Source organism: Lithobates pipiens, unplaced genomic scaffold, assembly GCF_037356315.1.
Source record: "Lithobates pipiens isolate NorthernLeopardFrog02 unplaced genomic scaffold, aLitPip1_a1.2 Scaffold_54, whole genome shotgun sequence".
Taxonomy (NCBI): Eukaryota; Metazoa; Chordata; class Amphibia; order Anura; family Ranidae; genus Lithobates; species Lithobates pipiens.
The window spans coordinates 266,390-290,608 of NW_027507876.1; the positions used below are offsets into that span (position 1 = coordinate 266,390).

General features: G+C 41.4%; 1 protein-coding gene across 1 annotated transcript in view; it reads right to left on the reverse strand.

The window, feature by feature from the left end:
• Positions 1-483: 483 nt before the first annotated feature.
• LOC143957673 (C-reactive protein-like) overlaps positions 484-24,219 on the reverse strand; it is a 28,170-nt gene continuing 4,434 nt past the window's right edge. Inside the window, exons 2-3 of the mRNA XM_077467369.1 lie at positions 13,783-13,843; positions 484-2,467 (exon numbers count right to left, since the gene is read on the reverse strand). Coding sequence (XP_077323495.1) covers positions 1,845-2,467; positions 13,783-13,840 — 681 coding nt within the window. The 5' untranslated portion in view covers positions 13,841-13,843 and the 3' untranslated portion in view covers positions 484-1,844. The remainder of the gene's footprint in view (positions 2,468-13,782; positions 13,844-24,219) is intronic.

A 24,219-nucleotide genomic window follows, 5' to 3' on the forward strand; every position in this document is an offset into this window, starting at 1 on the left:
TGTGTGGTGCATTGCCTGAATTGACAGCGATACATGGGTACCTTAAAAAAATAATATGTAATGGAGGAACATCTTAATGAGACGCAATGTACAGGGATAGGGAGAATTGTGGACACTCACTCAGGTTGAACTGGATGGATTGGTGTCTTTATTTAACCTTAATAACTATGTATCTATGTTCACGCAAACCAATTACTATACACTTATTGTGTTTTTTTTGACAAAGACATGGAGCAGAATACAATTTGGCCCAAATTTATAGACATTTTTTTTTTTTTCAATTTTTTTATTGGATATGTTTTCTCCAAAATATTCAGTCTTTATTCATTTTTATAATAATAAAAAAAAAAAAAAAAAAAACAGGGGTGATCAAATACTACCAAAAGAAAGCTCTATTTGCGTGGGAAAAAATTGTATATAAATTTAAATTGGGTAGTGTTGCATGATCACGCAATTGTCAATTAAATTAGTGCAATGCCGCATAGCAAAAAATGGCCTGGTCATGAAGTGGGGGTAAATCCTCTGGAGGGCAAATGGTTAATATTTATAACAAAACAAATTTGATTATATTTTTACCAGACCAATAGAGAGAAAATAAAAGAACACCATTGTTAAGGTTTACTTATACTTTATTGATGTTGGAGACGGGGTTTATCGTGACCTTTGAAAAATACATTATATCCTTTAAACTGACAAACCAAGGATAATGTCTACTTTATTCCTTCTTGCTTTAGAGCAGGAGTCTCTAAATTACATGCCATAGTTCGCATTCGGCCCTCTACGAGATTTAATCTGGCCCACAGTTAGGGTCAATGGCATGTACTCAGACTCTGAGCACAGATTGAGGGCTCAAATCAGTTGGGCTCCACTTCTGATGGGGACGCTGATGTAAGGGGGAGGACTCTGAATGGCAACCTGACAGAGTCCAATATATATGGTTGGTCAGGGGCGCTATCTCAAGGACATAGGAACATGTACAATCCAAATAGTCTATGTTTCCAATGGCCTGCAGCTTCCAATTCAGATCCCAGGTAGATCCATTAGAGGCTCAAAAGATACAAAGACAGGAGCACGATCCCAATAACCCCATAACCACTTGCTGACCACATAACTTATACGGTAAGTATCAAAGGCTTCCGAAAGACAGCCGAGACCAGGAGAGTAGACAGCAGCGACTGTACAGGATCTTTCAGCAGCCCCACTTTGGAAACAGATGACATTTATGGATCAGAACGGGAGGAGATTAGCAGTCTTTGTCAAGCAAGACGTGGGGCAGACGTGGGGCAGGTTTGACAAAGTTGTTTTTTTCCTTCAAAACGACCCTGCCCCACGTTACACGTTACCGCCCCCTTACTCTTGCGTAGACAATGGCACTAGACTTCACAGTGGTGGGGTATGCTGCGGTCATTGGCGGACATTACTTGTCACTGTGCCAGCTGAAGGATCCTGTACAGCCACCACTGTGTACTCTTCTGTCATCCGGAAGTCTTTGATGTAGATGGGCTTTGTTTTTATTGCATCAATAAAGTCTACAGTGTTTCTTATTGGGATCACGCTCTTGTCTTTTTATCTTTTGGTATTATGGTGTGAAGGGAAGACTTCTGATGTGATGGGTGGACTCCTGAAGTTTTTTCTTGGAGAGAGTTTTTTCATTCACTATAATGTTATTTAATATGTTTTTTTTTTTAAATTGGCCCTTAAATATTTGCAAAAATATACAATGTGGCCCTCATACTGAAAGGTTTGGAGAAGCCTGCTTTATAGCATGTTGGAGGTTTACTATAGAGTTTGGGCTAAGAAATATTAAGATTTTGTGGCTGGATCAAGTGCTATATGTGGCCAAGCTATTGGTGGCATTGAACTTTACATTTAAATTTGCCCACAGTAAAGTCACCATCAGATCTCTTATAACTTAAAGCTCTCCAATTAAGGACATTTCCAGCTATCCCTTTCTTATCATGAAAGTCTACAATTTCTTGCGAGGTCAGCACTCTATCCCAAACATGGACATCTGTCACTTCCCCCACCTCTAACTTTGGTTTACCACCTAAGAAAATCTGACCAGGGCCTAAAAAAATATTTGGATTCCTATAGGATATGACTAATTGTGGGAATTTTCTTCTCTCTGAGATCTTTCCGTTGACCCACAGACTCATCTCGCCATTCTGGGAGTCCCAACTCAAGCAGATGTTTCGTTGTTTTCTTTTGTCATCGGTAGGGAAGTAGACATCCATCTTTTGTCCTTGAACCCAGACCAGACCGGCGTTGGAGTCAGGACCGCTTCCAAGAATGAAGAATAGAAAGTTAAACTGGAAACCACTGATAAGGCTTAACATAACGCTCTCCGTCAGGTTTGAGCAGGATCTCAGGCAAACGGTGAGCTGGAAGCTAGGCCCATCTCCATCATATAAGAGTTGTACAGGCAAGCTGTAATTCTTTGCAAATATGAAAGACTTGCGAGCCATATCTGTAAAGGAAAAATTGATTATGGTGAGTTGTATGTGAGATATTACTCGTGGGTTAAAGGTGGTAAAGCTCTGTGACCATATGAAGGTAGGTAGCTACATATACTATATGGGAGCTGTTTTAGTTACCAACCTCTGCACCCTCTCTTGCTCACTCCTGAGATGGACTATTGGATTTGTAGTGGGCATAAATCAGCGCACATGACCACAACTAACACGCACTGCTTGTTCCAAACAAATGGATGTGGGGGGGGGGGGGGTCGTTAGCTCATGGAGGATATTACAGAGATGCAGAAAAACACTGGAAGAAACGATTTAATGAAGAATAGATTACAGAGACATTAAAGTGGTTGTAAACCTCAGAAATGAAATATGAACAAAGCATACCCCGCTATAGTGTGTCCTTGTCTCAATCCAGAGCACTAAATTGCATTTCTGTCCGCTGCTTCGTTCCTCTGCTATCAGCATGAATCACTTCTGACAAGTTTTCCTGACACCAAGAGAAAAATGGTGACAGGGAAGGGAGCTCCAGAATATTGACAGCCTCAGCTCTGTTCCTGTGTGAAAAGGGGTTCCATTCTCTCCAATCAGCTCTCAGTGCTCTTCTCACTGAGATCTGCAGAGTGTAACTTCAGCTCCCCGCCCCCTTTTTTTCTGTATGCTCAGACAAGCTTTATATATTATGGACTTTGAATGACTGTAGAAAAGAGAGTAATGCAGATAACCAGGTACAGCTTAAGTAGGATGATTTGTTTCATCTCTGTGTATCACCTGAGGCCAGTCACTTGACTGGCTATATGTAAGGGTTTACAACCACTTTAAGTAGTAGATGTGTATGGATTATTGTTGGAGAATACGACTATTGTTTGTTTGCCACTTTAAAAACACATTGTTTATCATTTTTAATGGATACACAGTGAAATGGATCTACAGTGCCTTGAAAAAGTATTTGTACCCCTTGAAATATTCCACATCTTCTCATGTTACAATCACAAACATAAACATATTTTATAGGAATTTTATGTGATAGACCAACACAAAGTGGCACATAATTGTAAAGTGGAAAATGATAAATGGTTTTAATTTTTTTTTACAAATAAATATGTGAAAAGTGTGGTGTACATTTGTATGGCGCCCCCCGGAGTCAATACTTTGTAGAACCACCTTTTACTCCAATTACAGCTGCAAGTCTTTTTGGGGATGTCTCTACCAGCTTTGCACATCTAGAGAGTGACATTCTTGCCCATTCTTCTTTGCAAAATTGCTCAAGCTCTGTCAGATTGGATGGAGAGTGTCTGTCTGTGAAGCAATTTTCAATTCTTGCCACAGATTCTAAATGGGAGTTAGGTCTGGACTTTGACTGGGCCGATCTAACACATGAATATGCTTTGCTATAAACCACTCCATTGTAGCTCTAGCTGTATGTTTAGGGTCGTTGTCCCGCTGGAAGGTGAACCTCCGCCCCAGTCTTTAGTCTTTTGCAGACTCTAAAAGGTTTTCTTCTACGATTGCCCTGTATTTGGCTCCATCCATCTTCCCATCAACTCTGACCAGCTTCCCTGTCCCTGCTGAAGAAAAGCATCCCCACAACATGATGCTGTCACCACCATGTTTCACAGTGGGGATGGTGTGATGTGCAGTGTTCATTTTCTGCCACACACACAGCATTTTGTTTTTAGGCCAAAAAATGTTGGTCCTATCTGACCAGAGTAACTTCTTCCACATGTTTGCAGTTTGTGGGAAGCCATGTGGGGGACACAGCAAACAGGACTTCTTATGGCTTTCGTCAATGGCTTTCTTCTTGCCACTCTTCCATAAAGGCCAGATTTGTGGAGTGCACAACTAATGCCCCATAGATACGGTTAGAAATTCCATCGGAAAAAGTCCAATCGGATTATGATGTCGGAAAATCAGATCGTGTGTGAGCTCTATCGGACTTTTTCTGTCAGAATTTCAGACGGAAAAAGTTTGAGAGTTGGAAATAAAATTTTCCGACAACAAAATCTGATCGGACTTTTTTCGATCGTGTATAGAGAATTCTGACGCACAAAGTGCCACGCATGAAAAAATTTGGATATTTATTTGGATATTTTGATATTTATTTGTAAAAGAAATTGAAAACTATTCATTAGAAAAAACTATTCATTAGAAAAATGTTCGACCGTGTGTATGCGGCATAATTGTTTTGGGACAGATTCTCCCACCTGAGCTGTAGATCTCTGCAGCTCCTCCAGAGTTACCATGGGCCTCTTGGCTGCTTCTCTGATTAATGCTCTCCTTGTCCGTCCTGTCATTTTAGGTGGATGACCATGCCTTGTTAGGCTTGCAGTTGTGCCATACTCTTTCCATTTTCGGATGATGGATTTAACAGTGCTCTGTGAGATGTTCAAAGCTTGGGATATTTTATTATAACCTAACGCTGCTTTAGACTTCTCTACAACTTTATCACTGACCTGTCTGGTGTGTTCCTTGGCCTTCATAATGCTGTTTGTTCACTAAGGTGCTTTAACAAACCTCTTAGGACTTCACAGAACAGCTGTATTTATATTGAGGTTATAATTACACATAAGTGGACTCTATTTACTAATTAGGTGACTTTTTAAGGCAATTGGTTCCACTAGATTTTAGTTAGGGCTATCAGAGTAAAGGAGACTGGATACAAATGCACGCAACACTTTTCAGATATTTATTTGTAAAAGAAATTGAAAACTATTCATAATTTTCCTTCCACTTTATGTTGGTCTATCGCATAAAATCCTAATAAAATACATTTATGTTTTTGGTTGGAACATGACAAAATTTGGAAAATGTCAAGGGGTATGAATACTTTTTCAAGGCACTGTATGTATTTTGTATCTCTCTGAAGTTCAAATTTAGGTAAGCTGTGTATTTTTTGGAAAAAAATCAAAAATAATAAAAGTGGAACTCAAGCTACAGAGATCTAAAGGGGTTAGACAAAAAAAATGGAAACACTAAATGATTTGCAGGTGTGAAAGTGATGTAACATTATTTTGCTTTTGCTGTGTGATGAGACACCTAGCTAACAGGTGGGAAGCCCCACTTTCGTCATTCATTGCATGTCCTTCTAGTAATAGACTCATGTCAGAGCTTACCGAGCTTCAAAGAGGGCAAATTGTTGGTGCCCACTTAGCTGGTGACCACTTCAATCTCTGACCTGTATCATGCCAATAATCTTTGACTATATTCTGTTGTGTGTCTGCTGTCTCTGGCACTGAATGTTCACGGAATTTCATGTGTGGCCCCTTTGATGTTGGGGTCACTTGAGGTCCCCAATATCAACGAAGTTGACCAAAACTGTCTTAAAGACTTTTTTAGTGCTCTCTTGGAAGGTGGGAGTCTGTTTGGAGTCCCCGTGAAAGTTGAGTCAGCCATCTTAACATGAAAGCCTTTAAATAGGGGATCCCACATCATTTGGGCTTGCTTCAAGCAAGCAGGGCCATCTTTAAGGCAGGGCAAAAGGGGCAGCTGCCCTGGGCCCTGTCATTGTTTTGGGGCCCAAAGCAGCTGCCTCATACTTGCCAACTATCCCAGTTTAAATTCCCTTGTCCCTTGAAGTTTTAGTCCCGTGCTGTGTCCTGATATCTCAGTGTGAAGTGCTGCTACTAATGCTGCCCAGCTCTGCCCTATTGTTGTGTACAGATAACTTACCTACAGACCCTGTGTTTACATGTAAATACACAGCATTCCTATGCAAATAGCAGCATTCATATGTAAATAGCTTCATCCGAAGGCATAGATATGTAAATAAAGGCAGCATTCATATGGATATCATGCCCCCTGCAGTGAGCAGTATTATTGTACAGTAATCTCTAGCAACCAACCAACAAGCAGAAATCATGTAGTGTAACATCTAGCAACTAATCAGTGAGCTGTAATGTGTGCTGTAACCTCTAGCAACCAGTCAGTAAGGGGTAATGATACACTGAAACCTCTGGCAACCAATTTCAATCACTGCCTGATCTGATACAGTAAACCGATTTTTAGTCTAGCTGCTATTTATTGTATGTCTCAGAGCAGGTGGAGAGCAAAATTGTATTGGGGGGCCCCCAAGATAAAGTTTGCCCAGGGTCCAATCATTATTAAAGACGGCCCTGCAAGCGAGTGGTAGGTTAGGGAGAGGAACCCACTGGATAGGGAAAGTGCTTAGCATAGGGAAAGGTCCCTGACAAGTAGGGACATTGTACCGTGATAAGAGTCTTCTGAGATTCTTTCCATGGTGAACGCAGTGGGAGTTATCTTGTTCTACCACCTGTCCAGCAGAAGCTGTCCTCCCATAGTGTCCATCTCAGTTCTACTCCATGGGGTCTGGTAAACAGTACTATCTCAAGTGTCTTGAATTGTATGTAACTACTTCATTACCATACTATGCCTATAGAGATCCAGTTGGCAAGAACTCCCAAGCGGGTACCTATACCAAGGCCCTGCCTTTAAGCATTGTCATGCTTTTGCAGCTGCTGTAGCTACTTGGACAGCAGTGATGCATAAAGATGTACAAATTATGAACTCTGGCAACAGCGTTTACCTAAAAATAGTGCACTTAAAGCAGAACTTCACCCAAAAGGAGAAGTTCCACTTGTTTGCTTCTCCCCCCCCCCTTCCACTGTGACATTTGGCACTTTTTTGAGGGGGTGAAGGAGAGCAGGTACCTGCCTTTGACAGGTACCCGCTCGCACTTCCGGGTCAGATTGCCGCAACGATCTTCAAGAGTGTTCGGCCCCTCCTCCTTCCCCCTATAGTTTTCCGGGACACACACGGGTCCCAGAACAATTCAGGACCATTCACAAAACGCAGCGCGGCTCATGCATGCACAGTAGGAAACCAGCTGTGAAGCTGGAAGGCTTCACTGCCGGTTTCCTTTACCTAAGATGCCGGCGCCTGCACCCAAAGCCGATTGACATCGCCATATCCCTGAACAGGTCAGTGTCCTTCTATTAAAAGTCAGAAGCTACAGTATTACAGACTTTTACTTTTTTTGGGGAGATCAATTGCTTACTGGGCACCTAAACCCCTCTCTTGCCCAGATCAATTTTCAGCTTTTAGCGCTGTCACTCCTTGAACGACAATTGTATGGTCATACAACACTGTACCCAAATACATTTTTTATCATTTTTTTCCACAAATAGAGGTTTCTTTTGGTGGTATTTGATCACCTCTGGGTTTTTCATTTTTTTGTTAAAAAAAAAAAAAAAAAACACCAATACAAAACCCTCTTATATTTTGTTAATGAATTTTGCAAACCGGTAAAATTTCTCCGTCATTGATGTACCCTGATAAGGCTACACTGATTGGCACTGATAAATTGCACTGATAGGCTGCACTCATGGGCACCGATAGGCTGTATTGATCGGCACTAATAAGGCAACTGCTAATAGGCAGCACTGGTGGGCACTGAGAGGTGGCACTGAGGGGTGGCACTGATGATCGGCACTGAAGGGCATTGATAGGTGGCACTGAAGGGAACTAATAGGTGGCACTGATAGGTGACTCTGATGGGTGACAGTGAAGGGCACTGATCGGCACTGGTAGGTGACACTGGTAGGCAGCACTGCTAGGTGGCACTGACGAGGTACTGATTGGCACCACTGGTGGGCATTGATAGGTGGCACTCGTGAGCATTGATAGGTGGCACTGATTGCTGGCACTTATGTACTTAAAAAATACACTCAAAAGAACACTGCGCTGCCTAAAAGCTCTTAAATAAGCAAAATCAAGCAGCTAACACAACAAACAGATTAATTTGTTTCCAAAAGTAAATAGGTATAATAAGTGTTCTGGTGGGAACTGATTCATGGAACTGATTGGTGGGCACTGTGGGCACTGATTTGTGGCATTGGCAGGCAGTACTGGTGGGCACATATGAGGCGGCTTAGCCTCTTCTTGGGGACAGATGTCCCTTCAACAGAAGCCGGTGATCAGCTTTTTTTCTTCTCCCGCTGTCAGCGGGAGAAGAAAAAAAAATGATTACCGATCTTCTGTTTACACCACGTGATCAGCTGTCATTGGCTGACAGTTGATCAGATGGTAAGGGGCTGGGATCAACCCCTTACTCTGATCCATGATCACCCTAGTCTCAGTGACTCGGGTATTCACAGCGCGCGACACGTGTGCCCTTCAGGGGAGTGTGGCAAGCCTGCAAAGGGGAGGACGTCTATCGCCGGCCTCCCAGCAAAGCAGATCCGCACTGTAGCCGTCATTTGGCTATAGCGCAAATCTGAAGCAGTTAATCATGTTGCAGCCAATGTTCAGCAAAGATAATGACTGCATTGTTGCACTGGGAAAAGAACTTGCAAACCTGTATATAAAAAATGTGATCTTCAAAATACGACACAGCAAGCCAGTAAAATGCGTAGTTGTGTGAATTATATTCTGGCTAACTTTACAATGCAGGGTAAATACAAGAACTTCACATGATAGTCCAGTTTATTGAACAACAGAAAGGAGAAGGAAATGGGGCTGTGGGAGATGGAGGCTTGCCATTGCTACCACCAGGTTGTGTTAGGATTATATTAGTATAAATCCAGTTTATTGATTGTTCTCATGTCTCCATTCTAATGAGTGTAAATACATTGTTCAATCTAAACGTCCCCGTGTCATATGTGCACAGTAATATTTCATTTCCATATCTAATCAAAACAGTGTAAGATAAGATTTGTTAGTTTTCTTTCTATATCAGTTTATAGCAGTTGAAAGGGATTGCAATGAGAAGCAGGCTTTTAGGAAGAAAGCCATCTGTTTTCTATTATGAATATTGCTGGCACTCAAATTCCTAGAGTGCTCCAAGATCCAAAAAGATCATTAAAGTATTAAACGGGATGATTTTTTTGGCAGATCAATTAAAATGCGACCTGTACCGGTTTCCTCCAGTGGTGCATTAGTTCTAAAGTGGGGCTTTCCATGCAAAAACATGTAACAAATCAACTTTCCTAAAAAAGTTACTGGCCTCTAAGCCAGCCTTTCTCAACCTTTTCAACACAGAGGAACCCTTGAAACTTTCCGGTCTCAGGGAACCCCTGCTAAAACTTACTATATATACAACTCATGATACATTAGTGTGATGGTCAGTGAGAAGAATGCTCCTTACACACAGGGGAGTACCTCCTGCGAGGCAAACAAAGCACTGCGCTATAGCCGCGCTATAATTCTGGTAGGGGGTCTACTGACATCCTCCCAGAAACGCACCCGCTATGGCATGCACTCGGGCGAGTGTAAAGAGCCAATCAAAGCTGAGCTGATCACGATGTAAACACACTTGCTGGTTATCGGCATTCCTTTCCTTATGCTTACAGTTTGAGGAGAGAGCCAGTAACCAGCCAATGTGAAGAGGGAAATCTACACTGACAATCAATGCCCTGATCATAAGTGCTAACCAATGCTGCCAATCAGTGCCCCCTAACAGTTCCCATCAGTGCCATCTATCAGTGCCAATCAGTTCTGCTTATCAGTGCCGCCTATTAGTGCCCATCAGTGCCGCCTATCAGTGCCCATTCGTGCAGCTTCATCAGTGCCTGCCTCCTCCTCAGTGCCCACCAGTGCCGCCTCATCCTCTGCCCTGCTGACTCCATCCACTGTCCCATTGACCACATATGTGGCACTTGGACGAATCGCGTCTCAGGGTATGATGAGGAAGCCACAGCTGTTCACTGTAAATGGCTGCAGCTTCCTCATCAAACCTTAAGACAAGAACGTTATAACGTTTCTTGGGCTGGACAAATTTAGATGGGGGGGTACCTGACTTTAGTCTTGCCAAGGGCAGCACAAAGGGACCAGAATGTCGCTTCCCTAGTCTGGGGATTTGGAATACAACTGGCTTTCTCTCCTCTCCTTGCAATGCTGACAGAATGGGCTAAATTCTTTCTGATTTGTCAACGTCATCCATGTGATAGCGCTGTCCAATTAGAATGTCACCTGTACCTACACTCTGAGATGTACGAAAAGGAGATTGAGATGCAGGGATTTCAAATTAAAATCTTGTTCATGTCCCTGACAGAGTAGGATAGCGGGACTACAGTACAGCAGAACCTGGGGGGATGGAGAGGGGTCCAGTGTAAGGTCACCTTACAGATCTTCTGTAAAAGTGAACTTACGCTTTAAAGCCAACTTCAAGGCACTGTTTAATTGGGCGACTGTGGCAGATGAGGTTTAATGTTGATAAATGTAAAGTTCTGCACTTGGAGCTAAGACTATGCATTCATCATACATACTAGGGGGAGTATAACTGAGAGAATCCATATTGGAGAAAGATCTGGGGGTTTTGGTAGATCATAAGCTTAATAATAACATGCAATGCCAAGCTGCGGTTTCCAAAGTGAGCAAAGTCCTTTCCTGTATTAAGAGAGGTATGGACTCCAGAGAGAGAGATATCATTTTGCCTTTGTTCAAATCATCAGTAAGACCTCATCTGGAAAGTGCAATTCAGTTTTGGGCACCAGTTCTCAAACAGGATATCGGGGAACTGGAGAAAGTGCAGAGAAGGGCAACCAAACTGATAAGAGGCATGGAGGAGCTCAGCTATGAGGAAAGATTAGAGGACCTGAATTTATTCTTTCTTGAGAAGAGGAGATATGAGCAACATGTACAAATATATAAGTGATCCATATAGTGAACTTGGTGTTGAGTTATTTAAAGGAGTTGTAAAGGCAGTGTAGCAGCCACCCCAGCACCCCCTAATACTTACCTGAGCCCCATCTCTGTCAAGCGATGTCCACGAGTACCTTAACTGTCTAAGACTCTCCTTCCTAATTGGCTGAGACACAGCAGCAACGCCATTGGCTCCCACGGCTGTCAATTAAAGTCAGTTAGCCAATCGGGAGAGAGAGAGGGTGGGCCGAATGGCAGCTCCGTGTCTGAATAAAAGGTTTCTTCACAGTAAGAGCTGTGAAAATGTGGAATAGACTCCCTCCAGAGGTGGTTCCGGCCAGCTCAGTAGATTGCCTTAATTTTCTAAATGTACATAATATAACTGGATACTGACATTTATAGGTAAAGTTGATACAGGGAAAATCAGAATGCCCCTCAGGGATCAGGAAGGGAGTTTATTTCCCTTGCTGGAGCAAATTGGATCAAATTGGATCATGCTTTGCTGGGGTTTATCGCCTTCCTAGAGCCGTCAGGTTACGACCTTAACGGCTAGTTTATACATATTAGATAAAATACAAATACATTCCAATAACAATAACAATGATATAAATATAATTTTTTTAGGAGTTGTCTTTACTTGCCAGCACTACCACCGTAATATCTGCTACTTTTCAGGTATGACATTTTCTAATCAACTCTATACATTTCTTGTTGATAAAAAATCTTTCTATTTATTTTTCTATTTTTATTTTTTATGAAGAAAGGGATAACTTATCCTTTACAGGACCGACTGCTTTACCCCAATGCTCTCCTGCTTCTTCGGCCATCCCTGCTGGGGCGACCACACTAGGAGTTCCTGGAGGGGAAAATAGCCATCGGCAATATCCATCCTGTCTTCCTGTCATATTTTTTAATTACAAACTTCTTGGAATGCCTATTTAACACACTATTTTGAATATGTAAGTGTATACTAAAATACTGGTATATATACAATGTATGTATGTATGTTTTTTTAAAATAATCTTCTCTAATAAATATTCTATATTTTTCCAATAGACTCTTTCTATACTTATACATACCCCTGAAGAAGGAGATTCAGTCTCTCTGAAACGCGTAGGGTATTCTAAGTAATTAATGTGTATACAGATTATTAGTGTATTTATGCATTCCTTGTTTTATATGCCTTTTTTATAATATTATTTCAATAAAAAAATCTTTTTGTACTCTATATACTTGATACTTATTGTATGTGCCTAAAAAGTCCACTATTAGGGGTGTTCTAATTTCTGGATCAACTGTGTGTATAGGATTGTGTATATGCGATTGTATGATTTTTTTTTTTTTTTTTTTTTTTCTTGAACTGGATGGACTTTTTTTTTTACCTAACTATGAAATTTGGGGTATAGAAAAAAACGATCATGCTCTGCTGGGGTTGTTCTCCTTCCTCTGGATCAACTGTGGGTATAGAATTGGGTATATGGGATTGTATGATATTATTATTATTTTTTTGTGGCTGAACTGGATGGACTTTTCTTTTTCTAACCTGACTATGTAACTATACTCACCTCTATGCTACAGAATCAATGTGATGCTGCAGCTGTCCCAGAAACTGAGCAATCACATGGCCAATGAGCGCTCAGCTCTCGGTCTGCGGAGAGCGGTGACTATCAGTCACTGCTTTCTGCTCTGCCCCTCTGGCGCTCACTGGAGTGCCGGGCAGGAGTGGACACGAGTGCAGCTAGTTTTGGTCCTCAGCTGCACACTGATAGCTGGAGCCAGCTGTCAATCAGGCAGCTGGGTGGATCCTAACAATAAGCTTGGGATTCTTTCAGAGCCTGAAGCGGCTGATACCAGGTAATATCTTGTTATAATCATAAAATAAAGTTGCGCTAAAAATCGCGACAGATAAATGTTACAGCGATACTGCAAACAGAAAGTCCATACAGTGATGTAAAAAACAACGCCATGATGCACTGCCAATCTCCAAAGTGAAGTGTGAGTTCCAAAGGAAAAACCTCCACCAAATAAATTTGCCGCTTACCAGCTCCTTAGACCTCCTATTACAGAAGGTCTACCTCGCTTGTGGCTATTTTACCCAGCCAAGACCTTTAATCCTCCAATGAAATCAAGTTGTTGATCACCCGCCACTCATGGAAGGACTCCATCAGATGAAATTCCCAAGAAAGAGATAAGGCTTCCATAGTGTAAAATCTCCAAGATACAGTTTATTTTAAAATAATAGCACTTACAGAAAAGAAGTTAAAACATGTGAATAAGCCAGCCGGCTCAAGAATGGAGCACGACGCTCCTATCCATGTATGCACAGCGTGACCCCTACGCGTTTCGTCACAAAATTACGTCATCCTGGGGCAGCTGCGTGGATTTAACAAAAAGGTTTGGGATCCTTTCAGAGCCTGAAGCGGCTGATACCAGGTCTGTGATAAGCTGACTCTGGGTCACAGGAGTTGCAAGTTATGAACTAGCTGAATCTGCTGAACGTTTCAGTAAAGCTACTGAAACTGGTGGCAGTGCTTTTTGAATCTGACATGGAGCCTTTTAAGGGACTGTACTGCCAGAAAAGTTGCACTAATGCTATGTTGCATTCCCTCATAGCATTTTCCTTCCAAATATATCAGTGAATGTTTTTTTCCCATGTATTATGTTTGTGTTGTCTTATAGAGTTGTCCTTTAGGGTGGAGGCATTGAGGTTTATACTTACCAGTCTGACTCAAAACTCCAGCGACACTTGCAAGGATCAGCAGAATGATCTTCTCCATTTTCTGTGAATTATATTTATTTAAAAAAAATGTCATTAGAATATATAATGGACACACACACCTCAATAGACTTTTGGGTATTACAGTTGATAGCTCCCCACTGTGATAACCATTCAGTCCATTCACCGTCCAGTGATCACACTCTGTTATTTAAAACCCCATCCAATAGATCTTTATGGGAACTGGGTGATATGTGTATAATAATGAAGTTGATTGTACAATCAGCCTCACAGATACCTATGGAGTCAGCAATGGGGATTTAATGAATGTACACCAACATTAAATTGATTGTAAACGATCACTGTGTAAAACAACCCAATCAGTTTAAAAAAGAAATTAAATGCACAGCATTTTTGTATAGATATAAAAAAATGAATACCTTTTTTTCCTATGATCATACCAGACCTGAAGGGCCTGGTATGGAATTTGGGGGGACCCCCACCCAATTTTTTATTTTTAATTTTGGTTCGGGGTTCCCCTTGATATTCATACCAGACCCAAAGGGCCTGGTAATGGACTGCAGGGATCCCATGCTGTTTTTTTCAATGACTTTTATGTGTATTACCGGGACCGACAATTCATTATAGCCGCGAGTACTTTTAAATGACTTTATTTACTTTAGAAATGTCATTTTGAGGGGGGGGCAGCACATATGTATATGGGGCTGAGGGTTATGTGGTAAATTGAATAACTGTCGTCACTTAAATAATACATACAATATATGTGTAAGGGGTGAGGTGTGTTATAATGTTGATGTATAAGTTGTGTAAATGGGGAAAAGGGGGGAGGGACGGGAGGGGGGTAAGTGGGGAGGGGGGGGTGGGGAGTGGGGGGGGGTATGATTGCACAGGATGGTATGTAACGGTCACGGGAAAAGCCCCTAGGGGTAACCTAGAATGGTATAAGGGGGGGTGGGGTAAGGGGTTGAGTATAGAAAAAGGATATAAGATTAAGGAAAATAGGGTTGAGTACACAAGAGTAATTTATAAACTAAAATTAATACAAAAATACGGATTGAAATCACTAGTAAAGGGGAAACCTATTGGTCTTAGGCTATGGAACAAGTTTAGCACAAAATACCATAGTGTTATGCAACAAGATGTATATGTTTACGGGGTGGGGTTTTTTTTTTTTTTTTTTTTTTTTTTTTTTTTTTTTTTTTTTGTGTTTTGGTCCTCTCTCTCTCTCGCTCTCTCCTTCCCATGCCTCCTTCTTCCTTTGGAAGAATTCTTCTGTTTTTTTTTTTTTTTTTTTTTTTTTTTTTTTGTGTGTCCTTCCTGCTTGGTAGTTCTTGGTATATATGAATATATCCCTCTCCGTCTTTCTCTTTATTTTTCAAAACAATGCAGACTAGAGTTTTGAAAATTGGATCGTGGAATGTCCGGGGGATGGGTACACCTGTCAAACGAGCAGCAGTGTTTGATATTCTTGAAAGTTGTGATGTCCAGCTGATCTGCCTACAGGAGACGCACCTAACTGAAGAAACTAAGTTACAACTTCGAAGTAAGAAGTTTCCATTTCAATTCCACTCAGTCCACACCTCTTATTCAAGGGGGGGTGGCCGTATTAATAAGGAAAGAAGTTGCGTTTCTGTGTCGACAGATCAGCATAGACAAAGAGGGGAGATATGTTTTCTTGCATTGCGTAATAGAGAACCGGGAGTATATCCTGGCAAACATATATATCCCCCCTCCATTTGGGTTGGAGGTCCTTTACCGCTTATTGGAGTTCATAGTGGATAAATCCGGGACCCCGGTTATAGCGGTGGGGGACTTCAATGAGGTTGTTAGTAAAAACCAGGACAGGTTTCCACCAGGAAGATACACCCAGAAGGCAGATGAGACTTGGCTATTTCGGTTCCTGCAGGAGGGAGGGTTGTTTGATATGTGGAGGGTTCGTAATCCAACCTTGTTACAATATTCATGTTTTTCAAGTTCTTTTTCCTCACTCTCCAGGATAGATTTGGTTCTGGGGAATGAGGAAGCAAATAAAGTAGTGAGGGATATAGTATATCATCCTAGGGGGGTATCTGATCACTCTTTGTTGACAGTATTAATAAATATAGAAGGAAAAAGAACCCCTAGGGTATGGAAGTTGAATCCAGTATGGTTGGAAGTAATTGGTGATCCAGAAGAGATATTAACCCGGCTAGAAGAATTTTTGGAGTTTAATAAAGATACTGCAGCAAGAGGGGTGATATGGGACGCATTAAAAGCTTATCTTCGGGGAATCCTTATCCAACAAGTTGCGAAAATTAAGGGGAAGTCAAAGAAGTGGGAGAATAGAGTAAGAGAGGAGGTAATGGAAGCCGAAAGAGCATATGTGGAAAGCCCTACCCCAGAGAAACAAAACATATGGTTAGAAAAACAACAAGAATATAAAATGGTGATTATGAGGAAAATGGAGAATAAAAGGTTATTTCAGAGCCAGATTGCTTATGGGGAGGGGGAAAGAGTCGGGAGAATGTTGGCGCATTTGGTAAACACCAATTCCTTGTCCTCCTCTGTCCCTGCGATCAGGACAGAAGAAGGAGAAATTATATCACAGGGCGTAAAGATCATAGATACTTTTAGAACATACTATGAAAAGTTGTACAGGTCTCGGGGGGCTGCGAAGGACAGGGAAATGGATGTATTTTTTGATGGTATTACAACTCCGTTCCTCACTGAGGAGGAGAGGGGGGTAATGGAAGCCCAATTAACATTAGAGGAAATTCAATTAGCGGTGGCAGAAATGGCCAACCAGAAATCCCCAGGTCCAGACGGTTTACCAGTAGAAATATACAAACATTATGGGAAAGTAATGCTGCCAGAGCTTCTTAAAGTTTTTAACTGGGCAAAAGAAGAAGGGAAGCTTCCAAAATCAATGACCGAAGCAACGATAGTTGTTTTGCATAAGGAGGGGAAAGATCCATTGGATACGAAATCCTATCGACCTATATCCCTCCTTTGTTCTGACGCCAAAATATTAGCCAAAGTGTTGGCACTCAGACTGAATAAAATTATCTCGAGACTCGTGCATCCCGACCAAACGGGATTTATCCCCGGTAGGTCCACTGGCATGAATGTTAGGAGGCTTTACCTAAATCTACAGTTACCAACGGAAAATGAGGGTAAAAGAGCAATTATGGCGCTAGATGTGGGTAAAGCCTTCGATAGCCTGGAATGGGGATATATATGGCGAACACTGGGCACATTTGGGTTTGGCCCCAAGTTTATTGCTTGGGTACAGACCCTATATAGTGGTCCTAGTGCGCGAATAAGGATTAATGATGAGTACTCAGATAGGTTTTCTTTGGAGAGGGGAACAAGACAGGGGTGCCCGTTGTCACCCCTGATTTTTGCTCTTGCTATGGAGCCATTAGCCATCGCAATACGATCAAATATAAATATGGCAGGCTTCCAGAGAAAGAGGAGGGAGGAGAAAATAGCTCTGTACGCAGACGATATCCTCCTCTTCTTGGGGGACACGGAACAGACCCTTAGACAGGGGATGACTATACTTGCTGATTTTGGTAATTTTACTGGATTGGTTATAAATTGGGAAAAGTCTGCCCTAATGCCAGTAGATTCAATAGTGAATCGAAACATGCTGGCAGCCCCGCAGATAGAAGTGGTCGATCAAATAAAATACTTAGGGATACTTATTAAAAGAGACCCTGGAAAATATATTGGGGATAATATACTCCCACTAATAACTAAATTTAGAACTAAGATTGAAATATGGAAGAAGCTCCCACTATCAGTTGCGGGAAGATGTAATTTGATCAAAATGGTGTGGCTGCCCCAGATGCTGTATTTATTGCATAACTCCCCGGTATGGGTTGATAAAAAGTGGTTCAAAAAAATAGAAGAATTATTTAGAGAACTCATATGGAAAGGTCGAGTGTCAAGGATTAGCCTCCAGACCTTACAGTTACCAACTAGGAAAGGAGGAATGGCAGTACCCCATCCACGGAGCTATTTTTTAGCAGCTCAATTACAGCATCTGGGGATAAGTAAAGGTAGGATCGGAGGAACAAATAAGGCATTGATGATAGCAGAGTCCCCTCATAATACAATTATGGAAGCCCTGGAGGCAAACTCATTTCAATATAGGATACCGACGATAAAAATGGTTTTAAAAGTCTGGAAGGCAGTTAAAACAATGAAAGGCCTGGGAGGCCTGACTAAATATACCCCATTATGGAATAATTTAAATTTGCCAGAAATGGAAATGATTGGTAGATATAGACCATGGGAGATAAAGGGGATTGATAAACTGGCCCAATTATATGAAGGAAGGATATTGAAAACATTTAATGCATTGAGGGCGGAGTTTGATATACCAAAGCATTCATTCTATAAATATTTGCAGATCCGACATGCGTTGGATAAACAATTTAATAAACAAGGCCCAGTGTGGAATAATTCCCCTTTTTATGATAGATTGAACGCGCAAGAAAAGGCAGGGGGAACCATAGCAGAAATATACCCATACATAACTGAAGGGAATATAGAAAACCCAGAGAAGCTTAAATGTAGAGGGAAATGGGAGGAGGAATTTGGGGTATTCTCAGATGAGCAATGGAGGAAGTTATTGGAGGCAGGACACTCTATCTCAATCTCGCCTGCACAGAAGGTTTCTCACTTGATGCTATTGCATAGATCATACTATACCCCCAAGAGACTGTTTGGCTTCGGGAAAAGAGAGGATGATAAGTGTCCAAGATGTCAAGATACTGGGGACCTAGCGCACATGTTCTGGAGATGTCCCAGACTATTTCGATACTGGTCAGAAATTATCCACACTCTGAATGAAACGTTTGGAGTGGGAGTAGGGAGAGATCCCAGACTATGTGTGCTGGGACTGGCCGAGGGAATAGGGGGCTCATCCTGTACAACTAAAGCAATACTGAGGTGTATGTTTCAGGCAAGAAAGCTTATAGCACAGAGGTGGCAGGCAGAGAGCCCCCCCTCGGCAAGAGATTGGACAAGGATAATAACAGAAACAATATGGAAGGAGAGGACAGTGTATATCAAAAGAGGAAACTTGAAGGAATTTGAAAAAATATGGAAGCCTTGGATGGACAGGATAGGATATCCAACGTAGAGGGAGGGAGGTGGAGAGAGAAGGGGACGGGGGGAGGGAACATTTTGGTTAGTCTCTTTTTTTTTTTGTTTTGTTTTGTTTTTTTTTTTTTTTGTTTTTTTTGGTTTGTTTTGCTTTGTTTTGTTTTTGTTTTCTGGTTTTTGTTTTGTTTTGATCTGTTTCTTGATCTTGCCGGAAGGGAAATAATGCTGTGAAATCAGATAATTGTTAAATTATGAAGGAATGACTGTACCCTTGACGATCTAATGGTTTCCTTTTTTTTTATATATATATATACTTATGTTTAAAATTTTGTTATAATATGATATAAAGAATGTATTTATGAAGAAAATGAATAAAGAATATCTTAAATAAAAAAAAGAAATGTCATTTTGCTGTGGTACTGTTCTGAACACAGGAAACATGCGCCACTTTACAGGCATACTATAGACACCCCCCAGGTCCGAAATTTAAAGGAATATTTCACTTATATTGTTTCACTTTAAGCATTATTAAAATCACGGCTCCCGAAAAAACATTGGTTTTTAAAACTTTTTTTTGCATTGATACATGTCCCCTGGGGCAGGACCCGGGTCCCCAAACACTTTTTATGACAATAACTTGCATATAAGCCTTTAAAATGAAGACTTTAGATTTTTCATGTTAATGTCCCATAGACTTATATAACGGTGTTCCGGCGGCTTTCGAATTTGCCCCGAACACCGCATATTCTACAGAACATCCGAAAAACCAAAGTCGGCTCGAACTTATGCTTGGCCAAACCATTCGCCCATCCCTATTAACCGCTTGCAACCGCCTCGCGTGATATACGTCGGCAGAAGGGCTCATACAGGCAAACTAACGTGCAAACACCTGTGGCAAGCTCCATGAGTTGGGTCACGGGTCCCGCGGACTCTATTGTCATGGGGATACCCGCGATTAGCTCACGGGGAGGAAGAACGGGAAGATGCTAATGTAAACAAGCATCTCCCCGTTCTGCCTAGTGACAGTGTCACTGATCTCTGCTCCCTGTAATCAGGAGCAGAGATCAGTGACGTGTCACATTTGGCCATGCCCCCCCCCCCCCACAGTTAGAAACACTCCCCAGGGCACACTTAACCCCTACACTGCCCCCTAGTGGTTAACCCCTTCACTGCCAGTGTAATTTACACAGGAATCAGTGCACTTATATAGCACTGATTGCTGTTTAAATGACAATGGTCCCGAAAAGGTGTCAAAAATGTCCGATGTGTCCACCATAATGTCGGAGTCATGATAAAAATCGCTGCCATTACTAATAAAAAAAAAAATTATAAATTTAATAAAAATGCCAATAACTATCCCCTATTTTGTAAACACTATAACTTTTTTGCAAACCAATCAATAAACGCTTATTGCAATTTTTTTTTTTTTTTTTTTACCAAAAATATGTAGAAGAATACATATCGGCCTAAACTGCAGAAAAAAATGTTTTTTTTTATATATATTTTTAGGGGATATTTATTATAGCAAAATGTAAAAAATATTTTTTTTTTCCAGGATATTTTTTTGTTTAGAGCGCAGAAAATAAAAAACGCAGAGGTGATCAAACACCACCAAAAGAAAGCTCTATTTGTGGGGAAAAAAAGGACGTCAATTTGGTTTGGGAGCCACGTCGCACGACCGCACAATTGTCCGTGAAAGAGACGCAGTGCCGAATCGCAAAAAGTGCTCTGGTCAGGAAGGGGGTAAATTCTTCCGGGGCTGAAGTGATTAATTAGGTTGTATCTGGTAGTACATAAGTGGTTCATTGTCACTGAGCTGGTGTAGTTGCAGCTGGGGGTCTTTGATTGGGTGGCAGAAACAACTGGTTATTCGTGAGTATATAGGCCTCCAAAGACCGGGCATAAGGTGAGGTTGGTTTATTTGTTATGCATTGACTGTATTATATGCATTGAACTTGTTTTCTTGTGAATGTTGTATTTAATGGTTTGAAATAAAAGGCTGCTATGAATGGCCATTCGACTCCAAATAAAATGTGTCGTCTGGTCATTTCGGAAGGGGGGATTGGTCAAGTGTTTAATGTTTTATAGATAATCGGAGCCTCCACATTCTGCAGGTCCCTCAGTCATGCCATTCCCTGAATTCCATCAGTAAAGTTTGGCAATTCTACTTGTTTGTGGACATTCCTTTCTTGGGATATAAAGCTCAATGGCTGGGATTGTCATACGGCATGGAGTGTGGCACAATATGCTGGAGGCTTTTGGCAAGAGAGGGGGTAGCGACTTCCTGGCATTATTAATAGCAACTTGCAGAGCCCCTTTTGCAAACAGGTAAGCTGCATTATATTACATTTTCATTCTTGGGTTTAGATGTACTTTAAGGGGTCCATTTATAAAACATTCATTGCACGAATGTCAGAAATCTTTGTGCAAGCTGAATAAAATTGTATGTTTTCTAAACAGATTAGTTCCTGTATCATCAGCTCCATCTAGTGGCCAAAATGCGGTATCATTTTCTGAATTACCTCAATGAGAAAATGCTAGATGGCGCTATTGAAACAGGAATTATACTATTAGAAAACATACAGTGAAGTTTCATTCAGTTTGTAATATTTCTGAAATTCATGCAACAAATGATTTAGAAAATGACCCATTAGTCTAATAAAGACTTTTAATAAGGTAACGTGCCCTGTCCACTTCCAATACACAGATATTTTGTATACACATGGCAGCCCTACTGTATAGAAGAAATTTAGTAACAAGGGTATAGAATTTAGCAGCCTCTACCAATTGCATAATCATTGTTCCCTTTAAGCCCAAAAACTTTGTTCCGGTTCCGGGACAAGGTCATCCAGTACCCAGGGCAAAGATGCCAAATTGTAGCGCGCATTTGAACCCTGCATCCTGTATGTAGAACACTCCTGAACCTTGCACTCTGTATACAGCACATCCCTTGAGCTAATTATTACTTAATATAATAATTAAATTACATTTTTTTTGCTAGAAAATTACTTAGAACTCCCAAACATTATAAATTGTTTGTCTAACACCCTAGTGAATAAAATGGCAGTCGTTGCAATACTTTCTGTCACACCGTATTTGCTCAGCGGTCTTACAAGCAAACTTTTTTTGGAAAATATACACATTTTTAAATAAAAAAATAAGACAGCAGTATGATAGCCCAATTTTTTTTTATATTGTGAAAGATAATGTTACACCAAGTAAATTGATACCCAACATGTCACTCTTCAAACTTGCGCCCACTTGTGGAATGGCGACAAACTTTTACCCTTAAAAATCTCCATAGGCGATGATTAAAAAATTCGACAGGTTGCATTTTTTTAGTTAAATAGGAGGTTTAGTGCTAGAATTATTGCTCTCACTCTACCAATCACGGCGATACCTCACATGTGTGGTTTGAACAACGTTTTCATATGCGAGCATTGCTCATGCATGCGTTCACTTCTGCACGGGAGCTCGGCGGGACGGGGCGTGTTTACAATTTTTTTTTCTTATTTATTTTTCCTAAAACATCCCTTGTAATAGAAAAAAGCATGACAAGACCTCTTAAATATGAGATATGGGGTCAAAAAGACCTCAGATCTCATATTTACACTGGCAGGACACTGTACACTGTATCATTGTAGGGCGGAAGCGACGTCAAAACGTCACTTCCGCCCACAGCTCTTACAGGGCCATTTAAAAAAAAAAAAAATAATTTAAATGACTATTTTTTTTTTTTAAGCAGATTTGCTGGCTGCACATCCCTTATGAGAATCTCCTCTTTTACCACATCGCAAAGGTGCTCTATTGGATGAGATCTGGTGAGTGTGGAGGCCATTGGAGTACAGTGACATCATTGTCATGTTCAAGAAACCAGTGGTGAGATGATTGGAGCTTTGTGACATTGTGCATTATCCTGCTGGAAGGAGTCATCAGAAGATGGGTACACTGTAGCCATAAGGGGATGGACATGGACAGCAACAATTCTCAGGTAGGCTGCAGCTCTTAAAGCGGAGCTCCACCCGAATTATAAACACTATCTCCCTATACTTATTTCTCTCTGTGAAATATAAAGAGGACCTGTACCTTTCTGGTGACTTGCTCAGTCTTTTGTTACAGGCCATTTCCGGGTTCTGGTTGCTGCGGATATGGGCGGGGTTGCAGCGGATAGGTCTACGCTTCCTCTGTGCCGCACTGTCTCCTGGGATCCTCTTGTTCCCAGGAGTCTGTGCGGCGGCCAGGCGCAAGCTATCGCGTGATTATCTCAGTTGCCATCACAACGGGGCGGGACTTCCTACGACGCTGCCCGTTGTGATGGCAACCTGAGTTTTTGTTGGTGCTCCAATTTGAATAAACTGCGCATGCGCGAGATCGGCGCTTGAACGGGCGGTGCATGCTGGTCCATCAGCAGCACAGTGCCCCGGAAGAGGATGCCTGTGGGCTTCACATGCCCAGAGGCAAGATGACAACCATCAGCACAACGTTTTCTAAGTTTTTATATGTGCTGAAAAACAGCAGCAGGAGAGTCTAAAAATGGAACAAGTGATACATTTTAATAGAATAAGCGATGACATTTTCCAAAAAAAAAAAAAAAGCTAGTAGACAGTGGAACCCGCTTTAAACAATGCTAATTTGGTACTATGGGGCCAAAAGTGTGCCAAGAAAATATTCCCCACACCATTACACAAGCCCACCACAACCAGCCTGAACCATTGATAGAAGGCAGGATGGATCCAGGATTTCATGTTGTTCACACCAAAATTCTGACCCTACCATTTAAATGTCACAGCTGAAATTGAGACTTATCAGACCAGGCAACGTTTTCCAATCTTCTATTGTCCAATTTTGGTGAGCCTGTACGAATTGTAGCCTCATTATTCAGTTCTTAGCCATCAGTAGTGGCACCCGGTGTTGTCTTCTGCTGCTGTAGCCCCTCTGCTTCAAAGTTCAATGTGTTGTGAGTTCAGAGATGGTATTCTGCATACCTTGGTTGTAACGAGTGGTTATTTGAGTTACTGTTGCCTTTCTATCATCTCAAACCAGTCTGCCCATTCTTCTCTGACATCAACAAGGCATTTTTTGTCCACACAACTGCCGCTCACTGGATATTTTCTCTTTTTCAAACCATTCTATGTAAACCCTAGAGATTGTTGTGTGTGGAAACCCCAGTAGATCAGCAATTTTTAAAATACTCAGACCATTTGGTCTAGCATCAATAACCATGCCACATTCAAAGTCACTTAAATCCCCTTTCTTCCCCATTCTGATGCTCGGTTTGATCTTCAGCAAATCATCTTCACCACATCTAGATGCCTAAATACAAAG